We start from the raw sequence: 18744 nt of genomic DNA on the forward strand, positions 1-18744 counted from the left end.
GTTATTTGCGGGCATTTTGCGTTCTTCAGACTCCCATCCCACTTTTTACTCATGAGAGAATTCTGGCTGGCAGGCCAGGGCAATAGCTAATTAGTTAGCTAATATTCGACGACAGGCTTTACCAGGTCAATAGGGCCTGGCAACAACATTTATACATTTCTTACTCACATAGAACAAAGCGGCGTGCAAGTAGATCTTGATCGCAAACGTTTGCACGTCTTGAATGCAGTTATTATTGCATCTAGGTAGTTTCTTTTAGCTCTGCGCTACAGAAAGTGCAGCAGCGGGAGACACCAGGATTCAGCTGCAGAAAGCCAGCCGCGCGAGCACAGACAAGCAAGCCATCTATTACAAATAAAGAGTTTGTCGATTGGGGGGGAAAAGCCGCCCAGTTCGTTTGCAGAATGGCAAGACCTTCTAGGTAAGTGCGTTTTATTTGCTTGCTGGTTTACAGTTATGTCGGTTCGCACATGATGTGATCTGCATGTGTGTGTCTATCTCCATGTTTGCTAACTGCTAAATGGCTAACCAGCATTTTTCTCCAAGGCAGATCTCCGCGTGTTTACATAGCTCAACAGAAACGGCAAAAATCGCGGGTAAACGCGTAGACTGTCAATGCTTTATAAATATATTCAGGGGTTCTTTATTAATAAAATAACCGGCTCTCGACGTCCCCAGACCTACCTAAGATAACCGCAAGCAGCCAGCATCTAATAAAAATGCGGGATAGTAGTTGTTCAAGCTGGCGGGCTAATTAATATTTTTCAAAAACAGCCAGACAGTCATTATCGGGAGGAGAGAACTAGTTCAACTTGTGTTTATTGCACGACTATTTTGAAGCTTAAGAAATTGGTATATCTTTAAGGCATTGAGATATAACTTTCACGTGTGTTCCATAGTTAGCCCTCTGATAGTGTAGTGGCAGCGCGTGTGTGAGCTGCAGCTCAGTTTGATATAACTCCTCGAGCGCAACGCGCGCCATTACGTGCATACAGTGCAACACTTAAATCATTTCCACTGGTAACTTATGGTTGAAATAAGTCTACTTAGGTTTTGGATTTGTTTTCAATCAGCAGATAATAAGAACCCATTATAGGTAATCAAGAAATACGCTTTATTTTAGTAAGTGCTGTCAGTTGAATACAACATTTAATCGTGATTAATCACAGATTTTGAAAGTACTGAAATTTCACTAGATATGTAATTGCTTTCCTGTCAAAATGCATTTATTTGTTCTTTTGGAAAGAAAAGAAAATGTAAAATGAATGCTTTATTAACAAACAAAGCCTTCCAAAGTATAAAGATAGAAATGCACTAAAATACCACCAAACAAACCTTTTCACAGACTTGTTATTACGCGTTTCCTCTTTTAACAGCATACATGTAGGAAAACATTTTTATATTTCCAATTTGAAAAATATTTAGTGTAAATTTATTACATTGTATTATATTACCTATATGACCATATTTGCTGCGATGAGGCTCCCACCCACTCCTCAGGGATTGACCAAATTTGTCCTGTTTCTCTCTTCTTACTGCTGTTATCTAGCGCTGTATATTTGTATCTTTTTTTGCAAAGCTGTGAAAGCGTAATAGTTTATTTATTTTTTCTTTTGCTGTTGGAGCAACAAGTAAGGTAAGCAAAAATTAAATTTGTTGTGGTCCCCCATTAACCGGCATTCAAGTTTATCCAACTATGACGACTTCCGCTTTTGCGAACGTAGTCGTGTGAAAAAGGTCCATGCAAACATTAAAGGGTAACTAAACACCTGCTCAGAGTCTGACTCCACCCACTAGAAATATTTGAAAATGCAGGAAAAGTGGGCAGACCCCGGCGGGGATAGAGGGAACGAACCGAGTGCGGGGCTGAGCGGGGGGGGGGGCTGGGGGTGCACCTGAGACTCGTAGTGACGGATTAATTGACAGCTGCTGTCAGAATCTATGCTATTATTATTCCTCACAGGGTCGCAAGACGACATGTACATGAATCTGGCTTGGTGAGCTGGAACCTGCTTACGTCAGCTGTCACCGCTACGCCACGAGTACCGCAACAGCCAATAGGAAAATTCAACTGCAGTAGCCACCATTCAACCTGAAGAGGGCAGCACTCAGACGTTTTTACACCATATATTGTAGAATTAAAACACTTTATACACAAATGTCAAAAAAATTACTTGAATCAATGACCAGTACTAATAAAGCCCCATGCTTACAGATCATTAACTAAAAAAAGTTGGTTTAGGGTTTAGTTACCCTTTAAACGTTTTCAAGTCTAAGGTCACATCCAGACGTGTACATTTTTGTTTGAAAACGCATCTTTTTCTCTACATTTTGGCCTCCCGTCCACACTGAGACCGCATTTTTGACAACGAAAACTTTGGTTTTCAAAAATACTTTCTCAAGTAGATAAATTTGAAAACGCTGCCTTCACCTTGTATCATGGACATGGAAAACAGAGGTATCCGAAAATGATGACGTATTTGTTGTCTTGTGATGAAGTCATGTGATCCTTTCAACCCAAAACAATCAAGGTGGAGGCCCATGTTGTAGCAGGATTGTTGTGCCTGCTATTTACTTTGATAATGTTGTTAAAGACAATTTGTACTTTGTATAACTGGCACCTTGTATTAATTCTAAAGCAACGGGAAGTTTACCCAGAATGGCTGGTCGGTGACACAACACAAGGTCAATTGTGTTTCAGACCGTACATGAAAATCAGTTTTCAAATGTATCTGGATTAATGTGAACGTTGCCTATGTGGGAGCTTGACTAATTGAAAGAACTAGTCCCCATAGGTTGCATATTCATTGCAATGTGCATTACATTTCTTAAACCCTCGTCCTCCACATACACTTGTATATGGAATTCACGACTTCCAAAGGACACCTACATTTTTTGTTTCGCAAGTCCCATCTGGGTTTGTTTTTTTAAGAGGTCCTTTCTCCATCACATGATCATTGACTCAGAATCGCTGTTCTGTGTTTGTTATGTGTACATCAGTGTAATCTCCCCATCAAGCACAGTGCAAAGGTTCCGCCCTGTTCCTACCAGTGTTTAGAACTTACATGGAGCTGAATAATATTGCAGAATCTAATGTGAAAATGGTTATAGGTTAATCGTGATTTAAGAAGAAAATATAATTTTTGGAACATTTTAAAATAGCACCAATGCAAATAACATTTCCCATAGTCTAAAGCATGCCTTTAATGCATTAATTTTGACAGCTCTAATTTAAATACAATGTTGCGTCCTTGTTTCAAATAGTATTTCTGTCTGCTTAAACAAGTGACTAAGAACTTGTACTTTGGTGTTTGCAGTGGCAACATGTTGATATTGAACTTTCAACCTGGTAATTGGATTCTTTTATTGAGTCTGTTAGCTCCCTCTAAGTTTGGAGTGAATGTTGTCCTCGTCAGGATAATTTATGGTCTCGGGATTTTCTGTGGGCCTCTAGTTCAATGCCCTATCTGAACACTTAAGAGATTCTAGAACTGTCCCTCTCCACATTGCTGCTGTTGGTATGGCAATTACTCCAACATGGCACCCCTGTCTCCTCTGCACTTTTATTCATCACAGCTTTAAATAAGAGTTGTGACAGCTCTGTTAACATTTAAAATGACTTTCACATATATACAAAATCAATCCTTTTAGAACAAGAAATTTGCTAACATTTTGTACATTTGTTTAATTTTAGATTCGTAAGATTTAATTATCTTGCATAAAACTGGAGAAAGTGATACATTCTCATTTGAAACTTTTGGCATATTAAGATTTTAGTTGTTTTGTATTTTTTTGCGTTAAGCTATAATTGTGTTTTTAGATAATAACTGTTATATAGACATATTGTACATGTGTTTGGTGTTTTCTCATGGGTCATTTATTTTTTCTTATTTTTCTTTGTGCACAGGAATAAAAGGGTTGTTGACTATGCACAGTTCCAAGAGTCTGATGATGCTGGTAAGCTCTTCTAATGCAAATATACTGTTACATACCTCGCCATTGTGTCATATTTTAAAAAACAATAACACAATGGTGTATTGATTGTTCATAATATGCAGAGTTGTATGTACTGTGAAGTCATGCTGTTTATGTTTCGATTTCACATGATCTTATACAGATGAGGAATATGAAAAAGAATCAGACCGACCTGAGAAAAAGGCTGTAAAAGGCAGGTCAGTCTCCCCAAAATGTATATATTTTTTGTTTGTTTAATAAAAGTTTGACATAATAATTCAGTTTAGTCACCACTGTCATGTTTGTATGTATTGATTTTACCCTTCATCCATTTGGAACATTATTTATGAACTTGTATGCACATTAATTACACTGTTAGTTTTATTTTATAATCATGGCAGCCGTTTGTCTGAATTAACAATTTGTATATATCAGTATAATTAAATGCTTTTATCGTTCCCATGTAGTGATGATTCTCGGCCCAAGGACCGCAAGAGTAAGTCATTTAATTTTAGCCTTTATTAACTTTATTTGTATTGTTTTTATTCAGCTGTTGACTAAGTGCTTTTCCATTCTCTTATTCAAGAGGATCTCAGTGATGATGACAATGATTATGGAGAGGATGAGGAAGATGATGATGATGGTGGTGACAGTGACTTTGATGCTAAAGAGGCCAGCAGGGGGAGGCAGGTGACAGCTAAACGGAAAAGGGCTGCAGGTACTACCAATATAATCCGTGACTATTTTTTTTATTTATTTTTTTATTTAACCTTTATTTAACCAGGAAGTCCCTTGAGACTGAAGTCTCTTTTTTGAGGGAGACCTGGCCAAGACGGCACACCAGTTACAATTTAAATACAAAATACAACATAGTCAACAAACAAACAAGTGTCACACATAGAAAGGAACAGGTCACATATGGCAGTTACATTTTTTAGTTATATGGCATTTTAACATGGCCTTAAATTCATTTAATGGGACTAGATCAGTTAGATGTAGCAAATTTTGCAAGTTATTCCAAGACCATGGCGCAAAGTAAGAGAAGGCTTTTTTCCCAGCTCAGTAAAAACCCTTGGAACCTGGTAAGAAAGCCACCTCGTGGATCGGAGTTGAAAACTGCTGGAATTCTTCATCAGGAGATTACATAGCTATGCCGGCAATTTACCCAACATGGCCTTGTATAGAAAAATATGCAAATGAATTTGTCTACGTAGACTTAATGACGACCAGCCTACCAGTTCATACAGCGTACAATGATGAGTACGGAAACCAGAGTTAGTTAAAAAACGTAGAGCACTATGATACACCGAATCTAAAACGCGGAGAGTATTAGAGGCAGTATGCATGTAGACAACATCACCATAGTCCAAAACACTCAAAAAAGTAGCCTGCATGAGTTTTTTTTCTAGCTAACAGATTAAAACAAGCCTTATTCCTAAAGTAAAACCCCAGCCTTAGTTTCAGCTTTTTTACAAGCTTTTCAACATGAACTTTAAAAGAAAGTTTGTTGTCCAGCAAAAAACCTAAATACTTATATGATGAGACATTTTCAATTAAGTCCCCAGTTAGTGTATTAATAGTTATATTATCTTGGGATTGGGAACGAGCCCTTGAAAACATCATAGATTTGGTTTTCTTAGTATTTAGCACTAACTTGAGGCCATGTAATGAAGTTTGTAGCTGTTGGAAGGCTAACTGAAGGTAATTTATAGCTTGGTTCAGTGAAGGGGCAACTGAATATATCACACTATCATCTGCATAAAGGTGTAGTTTAGCAGTTTGCACATCCTTTCCAATATTATTTATGAATATAGAAAATAAAATAGGAGCTAAAATCGAGCCTTGAGGAACACCCTTAGAAATCTCTAAAAAGTCTGATTTAAGACCATCTATAAAAACACATTGTGTTCGTTCTGTAAGATAGTTTTTGAACCAATTGATAATCCGTGACTACTTTATCCAGTCTGTCATTCAGTCATCTAATGCATCAAAATGCCTAAGAACTCATTTCAGTTAGATAAACAAGTTTCTCTAAACACACTTGTCGCATTGCATGTTAAAGGAATAGTTCACACAAAATTGAAAATTATCTCATTATTTGCTCACCCATATGCCATCCCAGATGTGTATGAATTTCTTTTTTCTATAGAACACAAACAAATATTTTAAGAAGAATATCTCAGCTCTGTAGGTCCATAAAATACAAGTGAATGGTGGCCAAAGATTTGAAGCTCCAAAAAGCATATATAGTCACCATAAAAGTAATCCATATGACACAATTAATGTCTTCTGAAGCGATACGCTAGTAGGGCTGAAATGATTAGTTGACATTATCAAAAATGTTGACAATAAACAAAATTGACGACAAATATTGTAGTTGTCGAATTGTCCTCTGATTTAATTTAACACAACATGAGATATTTTGACACACGAATGATGACACAGGAGAGCAGCACTTCAGCTCGCACTTGATTGTGGAGAGGAAGAAAGAACAGCTCACAGTCCATACGCACTCCAAACTTTCCAAACAGATTAAGATGATGTAGAAAAATGCTAAATAAGTAAATACAGAAGCAGTGTTGTTGTGAAATAAAGCGATGCCATACCTGGTGTTCCATTTGAGCAAAACTTGCCTGTCAGAGCATCTAAAAGGAAACACTGCGCCGTTATATACTGTAATGCATCCTTTATCAAAGTCCAAATAATAAGGAAGCGGGCTGTATAAATAAGCACAAACTCTGAAACTGGCATTTGTCTGTGCGGTCAGAGCCATTCATATGAGTCGCATGAAAAACGGCACGAGAGAGTTTCAAACTTCTCCCGGCTGATACACTATGAGAAGCTCATCACTGGCACACACTTGCTGCAGCTAGAGTTTGTTTATAGTGATTGCTCGTGACATAGTGAATTATAATATGAGTGTCACGGTGTGTATATTATGGTGAAGAAAATCGGTGATACGCAGGTCTATAAAGAAGAAGGAGTTTGCTTTTTGTTCGTTAAATATGGATCGAACTCAAGGGAACAAATAGGCGAGAGGGTTTAGTCCATTATACAATGCAAAAAAATATGTTGTATTTGTCTTTTTTGGTGTGAGTGAAAAAATACACTTATATTTAAGATACGTTCTCTTAAAGCAATTCTTAATATCTTTTATGTTGTTTCTCAAGTAAATGTGTCTTGTTTTAAGGATTTTTAGATAATGTTAAATGGAAAACAAGACAAAAACACTTGATAACAATAGGATATTTTACATTTAAACAATAAAATTCCAAGTAGTTTTTCCACTTTAGTTCAATGATTGTCATTTAGAGGCATTTTTAAAAGATGTTTTTATCCTCTTTATTGTTAGTAAGCACGTTTAATACAGCATTTTAAGTTGGGCACAAGCTGAATAGTCAGTTGAGAGCTAATGATTAATCATTGCAATAATCGGCCGAATAGGTGAATAATCGTTCTAATAATCGTTAGATTTGTTGATTATAAAAATAATCGTTAGTTGCAGCCCTATACGCTAGATGTGTGTAAGAAATATATAAATATTTAAAACTTTTTTTTACAAAAATCTTCGCTTCCGGCCAGCTCGTTGATTAGGGTGTAGTTTAAACTGTCTCTGCCGTGACATAAGCGCATAATTCTTGTCTGCATATATATTCATATGTAGATATTTATTTGCAGCTGTTCCTATGGACCACGATACAGTTTCCACACAAAAGCAGTTTATGCAGCAGTCTGAGCAAGGAGCTCGAGGCATCTTTTTTTATTCACTTGCATTCCAACTGATTCAAACAGCTCTCCTTGTTGACTGCTCCAATATGGCATCTCAGATGACATATCCAAACCAGCCGAAAGAAGCATCCATCTGTGAAAGGCTGCGTGACTTAGACCCTTGAGAATTTTTTGTAAAAAAGTTTTAAATATTGATCTATTCCTTACTCACATCTAACATTTGGATTCAGAAGACGTTCATTAATCCACTGGAGTCCTATGGATTACACGATGGCAATGTGTGCTTTTTGGAGCTTAAAAAATTTAGCACCCATGCACTTGCATTTTATGGACCTTCAGAGCTGAAATATTCATCTAAAAATCTTTGTGTCCTGCTGTGGCATTCATACCCATCTGGGATGGCACAAGTGTGATTTAAATGATTAGATATATTCATCCAAAAATGAAAATTTCTTTTAAGGGGTCATATACTAGTTTTAGACCAATGTGTTGTAGGAATGTGCACGGTTTCTGGTTTTAACATTCGGTTAACCGCACAGTTAATCTGTTTTTCATCAGGATGCGGGAATAAAGAATGTTTATTGCTAGGGATGTCCCGATACCACTTTTTCCACTTCCGATCCGATTCCGATAACGGAAATCTCAGTATTGGCCGATACCGATCCCGATCCGATGCCAGTGTTGTTTTTTTGCATAATCAGTTTATAATATCTTTACATTATTGTGTGGAGATGTCTATTGTGTAGACACAAACCTCTAACTACACATTATTTCAATATAAATGTATAGCTTATTAAGAAACACTTTATTATTAACTATAGCCTACTGGATACTGGCACTCCCCGAGTTCTGATTACACGCACCTGCATATCATTAGTGGCTAATCAGTGACTGCATAAATACCCCGCTTTCTCACCCGCGCGCACACACACTCTCACTCTCACTCTCTCTCTCTCTCTCTCTCTCTCTCTCTCTCTCTCTCTCTCTCTCTCTCTCTCTCTCACTTTCAATTTCACACTCTGTGCCTGTTCTCATCGATAGTAGAAAGTTCTGGAGTCTCAGAAATACTATGTCAAACATGTGTCTTCATTATTGCCTGCAAGTATCATAAAATTGTTGCAAGTTATCTCTTTCATCGTGTCTATACACTGTCTGGATATTACGTACCTGCTGTTTGCCACTCTGCTTAACTGGATTTACTCACAATGTTTACGTCACTGTTTCAATCCTCTGCTCAATAAACCCTGCAGAGTTCATATCTCTGATGTGAGTCTCTCCATGATAGCTTTAACTTTTGAACCCTCACACTTTTTATTCACAGTTTAATTCGCTTCTTATTTATATTCTGGTTAAATGCACCTCCAGTGCCGTTCTAAGTCCATATTATAAGTGAACCGAACTGCTGAGCATCTACATCTGAGATGTTCGTTTGTAGCGCTCAAATATTGTGCACGTGTGAAGGCTATAAATAGCCGCGCGTGTGTGTGTAAACCGAAGCACCATTCACTAACGGGCTGAAGCTGCGCGTGCATTTATATGTTTACTTATTAAACACAGCCTATTGCAATTCACAGAGCTATCGTGTGTCTTCAAGTGGCTTTGAATAAAATGCACGAGTCATATGAACCGCTTTAATGGTGTTTTAACAGTTCTTTTATGTAATTTTTTAAGCTTGACAGTAACGAACATGACTAACACAGAGTATCGGATTTGGGTCGGGCTCGTCAGACCGATACCCGATCCGTCTAAAAACGTCAGTATCGAAGCCGATACCGATCTAGGTATCGGATCGGGACATTCCTATTTATTGCGGTGGAATTTCCACAAACACCACTCAAAATAGCAGCAAATAAAATGCACAGTGAGCTATGAGCTTAAATAGCACAATACATAGATCATTAAATGCTAAAATCTCATAATAATGTCAAACAAAAACAATCAAACTGTATATGTGCTATGATTGGGCAGGTTCACATTTCTGTGAAGCAGCAAACGCAAGTATTGTCATGTTTGTGGAGTTACATTGCTGCAGTTAAATTGCCGCGTTGGGATGCTTTGATTTTTAAATGGTTTCAATCAAATGGCATTTTATTATTATATTAGGTTTAAGATTATATTATTTTAGGTAAATATGCACACCAGAGCAAAAGTCTAACCTTTAATCATGCGCTGCAACTTGCTCGGTAAAAAAAAAAACCTGGAATCATGTTAAATAAGTTTGTAACAGTCCTCTATGCAACCTGAACTAATTCAGAACACAATGTAGGTGTTTTGAGATATGATGATAAACATTAAAGTTCTTTTTAACTTTACTTGGTGTCTAGAAATGCGGCAATCCTGCACGAGGCGCCGTTATATTCAGCACAGCAGTTAAAGACGTCCTTCTAGTGCTGGTTAACAGTATATAGAAAAACAGTGCAGACGTGCACCTTCAGCTTGTGTTGACCATGCATTTGCTATTTTAACTTGCAGAGGACAGTGATGATGATGGTTGTAAAGTTGTAAAGAAGAAGGGCCGACAGGTGCGTCAGGCAGCCACTAAAGCTGCATCCAAACAGAGGGAGATCCTTCTTGGGGATGGAGGAAGTGAGGAGGGGGAGGAAGAGGAGGAGGAGGAGGAAGAAGACAGTGATGTTTACACCGGGGGTATGGTCATTATTATGTCACAAAAAAGTCAAAATATATCTAATGCCTTTTTTATCAGATATTAGTGTATTCTGAGAATGTTTTTGTATTGTGATTTTGTTGACTTTTGAGCAATACTCTGCTTTTCTGCTCATAGAGGACTCCGGTAGTGATGAAGACTTCATGGTAGAGGACGATGACGATGACAGTGATTATGGGCGACCCAAACGGAAGATCTCAAAAGTGACCAGGAGAAGCAAAGACAAGAAATCGCCTAAACCCAGGATAAAGGCTTCAGGTTGACCACTATAATCAATCAATCAGATTGTGCCAGGAAAAAAAAAAAAGTTGAAGGGATAGTTTACCTGAATAGGAAAATTCTATGATCATTTACTCGCCCTCATGTTGTTCCAAACCTATATGACTTTTTTCAGTGGAAAACAACTGGAGATTTTATGTAGAATGATAAGCCTCAGTCCACGATTCACTTAAATTGACAAAAAGATGCCATAACTTTTTTTATGCATCAACATTCTGCCTAACTCCTTTTGTTTTCTTCAGTAGAAAGTCATACAAGTTTGGAACAACATGAGGGTGAGTAAATTATTTACATTTTGGGGTGAACTATCCCTTTAAAGACCCCATGGTATAATTCTTTTGTGTGTTTTGTGTAGAGTTCTGTGGCTTTTAGTCCACGTGTGATAGCTTTGAGACCATCTATTCTGGCTGCCAAAAGTTTGGAATAATGTACAGATTTTGCTCTTATGGAAAGAAATATATAGCAATAATTCAATATATAATGATTATACATATTTATATCAATATATAATTATACATAGTTATATTTAAATATTTAAAAATTATATATATAAATAAAAAATATTCAGATAATTAAAATGCATTACATTCCTGTAGCAGAAGAGTTCATCATTGATAAGACAATACAAAAAGCGGCTTTAGAATACAATTTATTGTTTACTACCATATGTCAATCATTGGCAAACAGTTCACAGCACTCTATTTCACAAGTGAATTTGTCAATCAGTTCGAGATTTATTATGAGGGCTTAAGGACACGTAAATTTATTCGTGATTAAATATTTATGGGTAATTTCCAAATTTTGCACCATCTCAATCCAGCGTCAGACATGCTTGTGTAGCGTCTCGGGTGCGTTGCATCATAAACATAAAATGTTTGGTTCACTGTGTCAAGTTAAATATAGTTAAATACTCAATCTTTAAACACATCTTGAGATCCCTTAGTTCGCATTTGTGCTCCTTCGAGTGTTTTGAATGCAAGAACGTAACGCATGTCTGTGTTGTTTTCTTCACTGTATAAACTGCGTGTTGCTCATACAGCTGAAATTTCACTTACTACCCTCTGGAGTAAACAGGTGGTACTACAAGCTTGCATCCTATTATGGTCTGGGGCATACATTTTTTTAACGCGTTATTTTTTGTAAAATTAATCGCACTGAATTAACGCGTTAAATCGACAGCCCTAATTTAATAAATAGTATATTTGCCCTGTGTAAATCACAATATATAGGAACTGTATCTAAAATAAATAAGGAGTGATAAATAAATGCTAATACAACAGGCTGGAAAAATAGACATTTATTCAATTTAATATCTTATATACAGTGCATCCGGAAAGTATTCACAGCGCTTCACTTTTTCCACATTTTGTTATGTTACAGCCTTATTCCAAAATGGATTCAATTCATTATTTTCCTAAAAATTCAACAAACAATACCCCATAATGACAATGTGAAAGAAGTTTGTTTGAAATCTTTAAACAAACTTACAGCCTCAAGTCTTTTTGAGTATGATGCTACAAGCTTGGCACACCTATTTTTGGGCAGTTTCTCCCATTCTTCTTTGCAGGACCTCTCAAGCTTCATCAGGTTGGATGGGGAGCGTTGGTGCACAGAAATGTTCAGATCTCTCCAGAGATGTTCAGTCGGGTTCAAGTCTGGGCTCCGGCTAGGCCACTCAAGAACATTCACAAAGTTGTCCCGTAACAACTCCTTTGTTACCCTTCGCCCCAGTCTGCGGTCCAGAGCGCTCTGGAGCAGGTTTTCATCAAGGATGTCTCTGTACAATGCTACATTCATCTTTCCCTCGATCCTGACTAGTCTCCCAGTTCCTGCCGCTGAAAAACATCCCCACAGCATGATGCTGCCACCACCATGTGTCACTGTAGAGATGGTATTGGCCAGGTGATGAGCGGTGGCTGGTTTCCTCCAGACATGACGCTTGCCATTCAGGCCAAAGAGTTCAATCTTTGTTTCATCAGACCAGAGAATTTTGTTTCTCATGGTCTGAGAGTCCTTCAGGTGCCTTTTGGCAAACTCCAGGCGGGTTGTCATGTTCCTTTTACTAAGGAGTGGCTTCCATCTGGCGCCTCTACCATACAGGCCTGATTGGTGGAGTGCTGCAGAGATGGTTGTTCTTCTGGAAGGTTCTCCTCTCTCCACAGAGAAATGCTGGAGCTCTGTCAGAGTGACCACTGGGTTCTTGGTCACTTCCCTGACTAAGGCCCTTCTCCCCCGATCGCTCAGTTTGGCCGGGCGGCCAGCTCTAGGAAGTGTCCCAGTGGTTCCAAACTTCCATTTACGGATGATGGAGGCCACTGTGATCAGTGGGACCTTCGATGCTGCTGAAATGTTTCTGTACCCTTCCCCAGATCTGTGCCTCGATACGATCCTGTCTCGGAGGTCTACAGACAATTCCTTGGACTTCATGGCTTGGTTTGTGCTCTTGACATGCACTGTTAACTGTGGGACCTTATATAGACAGGTGTGTGCCTTTCCAAATCATGTCCAATCAACTGAATTTACCACAGGTGGACTCTAATCAAGTTGTAGAAACATCTCAAGGATGATCAGTGGAAACAGGATGCACCTGAGCTCAATTTTGAGTGTCATGACAAAGGCTGTGAATATTTATGTATATTTTATTTTTAATAAATTTGCAAAGATTTCAAACAAACGTCTTTCACATTGTCATTATGGGGTATTGTTTGTAGAATTTTGAGGAAAATAATGAATTTTATCCATTTTGGAATAAGGCTGTAACAACAAAATGTGTAAAAAGTGAAGCGCTGTCAATACTTTCCGGATGCACTGTATTTAAAATGTGTTGAAACTTGACACCGGGTGACGCATCCTGAAAACTGCACCGTTAGATTGGTTTCATGCTGAAGAGCCTTCTCTCTCTCCCATAAATGTAAACGAGTGTAAATGCCAACATCATCATATATGTCGAAAGGACTGAAGCCTGTCAATCAAAACATGAGCTCACTGATGTCATTAAGTGAGTCTGCTTTTTTATTCCATCTGTTACTCCAGGTTGGAGGCTTCCGTTAATATATAGTTTATACGTAGGGTTACGTCATACCTAAGTTTAATGGTGCAACGCTCAAATATTTAGTAGTGCAGAAATTGTGACTTAATGCCCATTTACTCCACAACTAGGCTAAGTTCTAATGTACGTATAGCTGGTGCAACTGGCCCCTGGTGTGCGCACTGTCCTGACAAGCAAGTGACTGGTAATAATGCAAAAGCCAATGAAATGGAGAGCATGCAAAAGTAGAGAAAGGCATCGGGGGAAAAATGTATTATTAAATGAAAACATAACCAACATCTCCCAAACTTTCTTCTGTGTTTCCCCCGTTGTGTGCAAATCAGTGCAATAATGGGTGCCAGTTCATCTTTCTTGTTGTTTTGGTGCGAGTTCATCTTTCTTGTTGTTTTCATGAACAAACTCTCCCATTGCTATTTGTGTGGGTTTGTGAAAGAAGTTCGGGATCGTAGTTTCATTCGGGCACAAAAGGTCATGTGTTTGATACAGCTGGTCTGCAAACAGTCGTGTTTGTGCACTTGACTTTAGTGGATGCACTTAACTCGCATCTTTGTTTCTACATCTGTCTTTGGCTTCCACTGCTCTGCTGTGATTTAAACTGAACTCAATATCGATTCTGATTCTTTTGAGAATCGATTCAGACTCTTTTGAAAATCGATTCAGATTTGTTTGAGTATGAATCGCAATGCATCGCTGAAACAATGTTTTCCTCTACCTTACATTGATCCCACAAAAGCTCAATGCGGGTTAAGATACATAAGATACATAAGACTCTTGTCCAATGTCTGTTTCTTTGCCCACTCTAAACTTTTCTTTTGTTTTTCTGTTTCAAAAGTGTTCAAAAGTGTTTCTTTGCAGTTCTTCCCATAAGGCCTGTATCCCTGAGTCTTCTCTTTACTGTTGTACGTAAAACTGGTGTTGAGCAGGTAAATTCAATGAAGCTGTCAGCTGAGGACATGTGAGGCATCAATTTCTCAAACTAGAGACTCTGATGTACTTATCCTCTTGTTTAGTTGTACATCTGGTCTTCCACATCTCTTTCTGTCCTTATAAGAGCCAGTTGTCCTTTGTCTTTGAAGACTGTTGTGTACAGCTTTGTTTGAAATCTTCAGTTTTTTGGCAATTTCAAGCATTGTATAGCCTTCATTCCTCAAAACAATGATTGACTGAAGCGTTTCTAGAGAAAGCTGTTTCTTTTTTGCCATTTTTGACCTAATATTGACCATAAGACATGACAGTCTATTGCATAATGTACCCTAAACCCACAAAAAACGAGCACTCGATTACTCGTAAAGTAATATGCATGTTAAAAATAACACGTTTGAAACGGATGTGAATCTTATATTTTGTTTTATTCACAAACGTTACCATGAACGGTTTCAAAATAAGATAACTTCAACAAACTACAGTATGCTTTACTTTTGGGGAAAATTTTAATGGATAATATGCATTAATAAAAATGAAAACAGAAAATATTTTAAAATTAACCGTAAAAAACATTTGCACGGATATAAACTTAGAGTCTACATAAAGAAATGAAAATTCTGAAAAACAAGTGCTGAATGTTTGCTTTTTCAGGGTTCCGGCGGATCCTTAAAGTCTTAAAATGTGTTAAGGTCATAAATGGTCTTAAATAGCTTGGTATAACAAAAGTCTTTATTATCATTTAAAGAAGTCTTAAATTTGGGGACAGAAAGACAGGAGTCGCGATATGATATGAGATATATATATATATATATATATATATATATATATATATATGATATTTATTAAACCACAAAACGCTACGATTTAACTAAATAAATGCATTCTGAGTGATCACCGATGACTACTACTGTTGCCAGATGTTTGCTTTAAGGTGTTTATTATCTAATACGTTGTAGATTATTGTAAGAGTGCATATTTCCCTTATCTGTTTGAAAGAGTAGCTTGAATCAGTGAAGCACAGACATTTCAAAATAAGAGTCCCCAGGCTTGTTTATAGTTAAAAGTCCCATCGCACCAATTTGGTCCACCCTGTCACAGGAAGAAAAGACTAAGAACATTTTTTTTACATTCTATAAATGATTTATTTTGAGATTGTGTGGGCTTGTTGTGGTATGGATTACAGTATTAATTTTATTGTTCTAAGGTCTGAAAAAAAGGTCTTAAAAAGTCTTAAATTTGATTTTAAAAACTCTGCATCAACCCTGTTTTTATCAAATGCGCTCTGCCCTTGTTCAGAGAATTAACATGAATACACACATACTGGTCTGATCAGCTTCCAAGTTCACTTTGCATTGACTTTCCACCAATAAAATCAGATCCTCGTCTGTTGGTTTGCATGACTCCAACAAGAACCAAACTGAGTAAAATTAAATACAAATATTACATGTATTGCTCAGACACCATGATATCCTCTTCTCTCATCCAGCACCTCGATCACACATCCACAGACCCTCCCCCCATCATAATATATTTGAGCAGTGTTTATGATACTTGTGTAACTGGTGCAGAACAAGTACTTGATTATTTTGCATATAACTAGTTCACAGCTTCGACATAAACTAAAGGTTATTGGCTTTTCAAAACAAAAAACATATCCAGCCCCAGCTTATGATTTCAATTGGAAATACATCAACTGAATTGTTTTCATGGGGTTTTTAAAATGTAAATCGTTTTACTGTAATGGCTTGATAATTAAGTAATTACTACTCTCATGAACTGCCTGCTTTTCACAAGCGTAGAAAGCTGAGATCCCCTCAACTGTCCCATTGTTTGACTTGATTTTTTTCCAGCAACCCGAGGGCCCAAAAAGAAGAGAGGGAAACGTCAGACAAAGGTGAAGAGAGTTGTGAAGAAGGCCTCGCCTAAAGATGATGATGAGTATATTGAGAGCAACAAGGAGCAGGAGGAAGAGGGCCAGGATGAAGACAAGGAGTCACCCGCCCCCAAGAAGAAAAAGGATGACGAAAGTGGTGCGGAAGAAAACAATAGTGACGAAGAAAAGGAGAAAGAGAAAGAGAATGATAATGGCAAAGATAACGACAAAGAGGAAAAGGACGATGTTTCTGAGGAGGAGGCTCCATCAGGTGAAGACTAAAGTCTTTTACCTGTTGGTGAAAATGTCTATTATCGGTCTGTTTTTCTTAAGGATCAGTAGAGTTTGTTTCCCACAATACTCAGTGTTTTGGATGTTTGTTTATGTCTCTTAGCTTGTAAATACCATATCTCAAAAGAAATCTGTTAAGTATCATCAGACCTACCCTAAATGGTTTATCTTAATCTTAAACAAAGGATTTTCTTCAGCCTAAATGCGGTCTTTCGTAATTATTTTTATAAAATTTTCAAATATAGCTTTTTGCGGCGGGTTTTGTTACAGTTGACCAGTTTTTAAACAAAGTAGGAAAAAAGATTGTCAAATTCGCCCCCCCAAAAAATACAGATTATACTGTATGGATTATCTTAATTTTGAACATGGGATTTCCTTCGCCCTAAATGCGTTCTTTTGTATTAATGTTTATTGATGTTTCAATTATAGTTTTGGTTTCTTTTTTCAGGAATCATTTTGGTATAGTTGACCTTAAATCTGTAACAGGAAAAAGATTGTTAAAGCCACCCAAAAGCTACAGATTTTACTATTGGCTAATCTGTATTTCACAATAAAAGGCACCTTACATTTAAAAAAATGCATTTAAAAGAAAGTAACTGCTTGTTTACTCTCAAATAAACCAACCCCCTGACTTACTTAAATGTACATGATCTCATCCCTGCTGCATTGACAGGTGCAAACACGGACTTATAATGAACATACGCTTGATATCATGAACAGCACTGGATTTTGTGCAGTTCATTCACGTGATGTGTCCTTCGACCTGTCTGCATTGCTACATAAAGTGTAAGTTACGTAGTTATAAAGTATGCTACTTTCTCCAATTTTTGTGCAGTTAATTCTCGAGTCTAGTAAATCAACTTTTTGCTTCTGAGCATTTGAACTAAAAGATGACTCTTTCTATGGTTGTATTGAATCTCTTTCATGGGTGGCATGCTTTCATGTATGTGGTGTGTAATGTTCAGGCGACAGGTATGTTGGTAGGTGGAGTCTCAGCCAGCTGGGTGGGGCCCTGTCAAATTAGTGACAAATTTTGAGAATGAGTGATGTCAGAAGTGAGCTAGTGAAGACCTTATTATTGACCTCTGTGATGCTTCATGTGTGCATTTTTTAAAGAATATTTTGATGCTTATAGATGCCTTTTTAAATGAGCGGTTTGTTAAGCCATTAGAAGGGTAAAACAACCTGATTTCAATGCACACCATCCATAGCATTCTCAGCTTCATATGTATCTCCATCCTAATCTGTAGCCTTTCAGTCTATATCATAATTTATCCAAAAATACATGTTTTAATTACGCTATTCTGATTTTTGTAAAATCTGTTTTACAAGGAAAAAATAAAATGTATCTTTAAAGAATTTGAGTGGTTGGTGAGCTGTTCTTCAGTTTGTTATATAAAGAATAAATGTGTAATAGTGGTAGACTGTAATGAAAATGACAATGATGTTTCCTTTCCCTCCTGTAAAGACTGAAATCAGATGTTTTCTTAATCAGGTGCTCGATGAATATTGTGATCAAAACCTGTGCACTGAAGCTTAAATCAGCTAAATTCTTTCAGGTTTGAATAAGATCAGTCTCTGCCATGAACAATTTGAAGTTGTCTTTACAAAAAGTCTGACCTAAGATGATAATTTTGTCAAGATACCTAGTGCAAGCTATTGAGACCTCTTTCAACATTACATTTTTTTAAAGGTTTACATGTTTTAATTTAATAACAAAATTCCATAAAATTGAAGTGAGTAATCTTTAATAAAATAAATATTTTACGTTTTATTCATAAAATTTTGTTAAACATGACACAGTTCAATTTGATGGAATTGTGTTATGAAATTAAAATGTGTGAATCAAAAAAAAAAAAATATGTATATATGTATATATATAGAGCCTGTGAAGAATATGCAAATCTTCCAGTTGTGTTATTTAATGCCTCTCAAATGTATTCATTTCTAAAAGAAATCTGATGATGGAAAAGAGTTTCT

At 37.1% G+C, this 18744-nt stretch overlaps 1 protein-coding gene across 1 annotated transcript; it reads left to right on the top strand.

The window, feature by feature from the left end:
• Positions 1–41: 41 nt before the first annotated feature.
• Positions 42–18114, top strand: LOC127618825 (nuclear ubiquitous casein and cyclin-dependent kinase substrate 1-like). The gene is made up of 8 exons (XM_052091463.1): positions 42–421; positions 3908–3957; positions 4118–4172; positions 4422–4450; positions 4541–4672; positions 10156–10329; positions 10466–10606; positions 16451–18114. Exons 1-8 carry the CDS (start codon positions 405–407, stop codon positions 16753–16755), a joined length of 903 nt encoding a protein of 300 aa, XP_051947423.1. The 5' UTR covers positions 42–404; the 3' UTR covers positions 16756–18114.
• The last annotated feature ends 630 nt before the right edge of the window (positions 18115–18744 follow it).

This window comes from Xyrauchen texanus, chromosome 25 (genome assembly GCF_025860055.1).
Source record: "Xyrauchen texanus isolate HMW12.3.18 chromosome 25, RBS_HiC_50CHRs, whole genome shotgun sequence".
In the NCBI taxonomy this organism is placed as follows: domain Eukaryota; kingdom Metazoa; phylum Chordata; class Actinopteri; order Cypriniformes; family Catostomidae; genus Xyrauchen; species Xyrauchen texanus.

Excerpts from the sequence above, each read along its gene's own strand:
- LOC127618825 (XM_052091463.1), top strand. Across the intron at positions 4,451-4,540 it reads TCGGCCCAAGGACCGCAAGA|AGGATCTCAGTGATGATGAC; the intron begins GTAAGTCATTTA and ends CTCTTATTCAAG. Across the intron at positions 4,673-10,155 it reads TAAACGGAAAAGGGCTGCAG|AGGACAGTGATGATGATGGT; the intron begins GTACTACCAATA and ends TTTAACTTGCAG.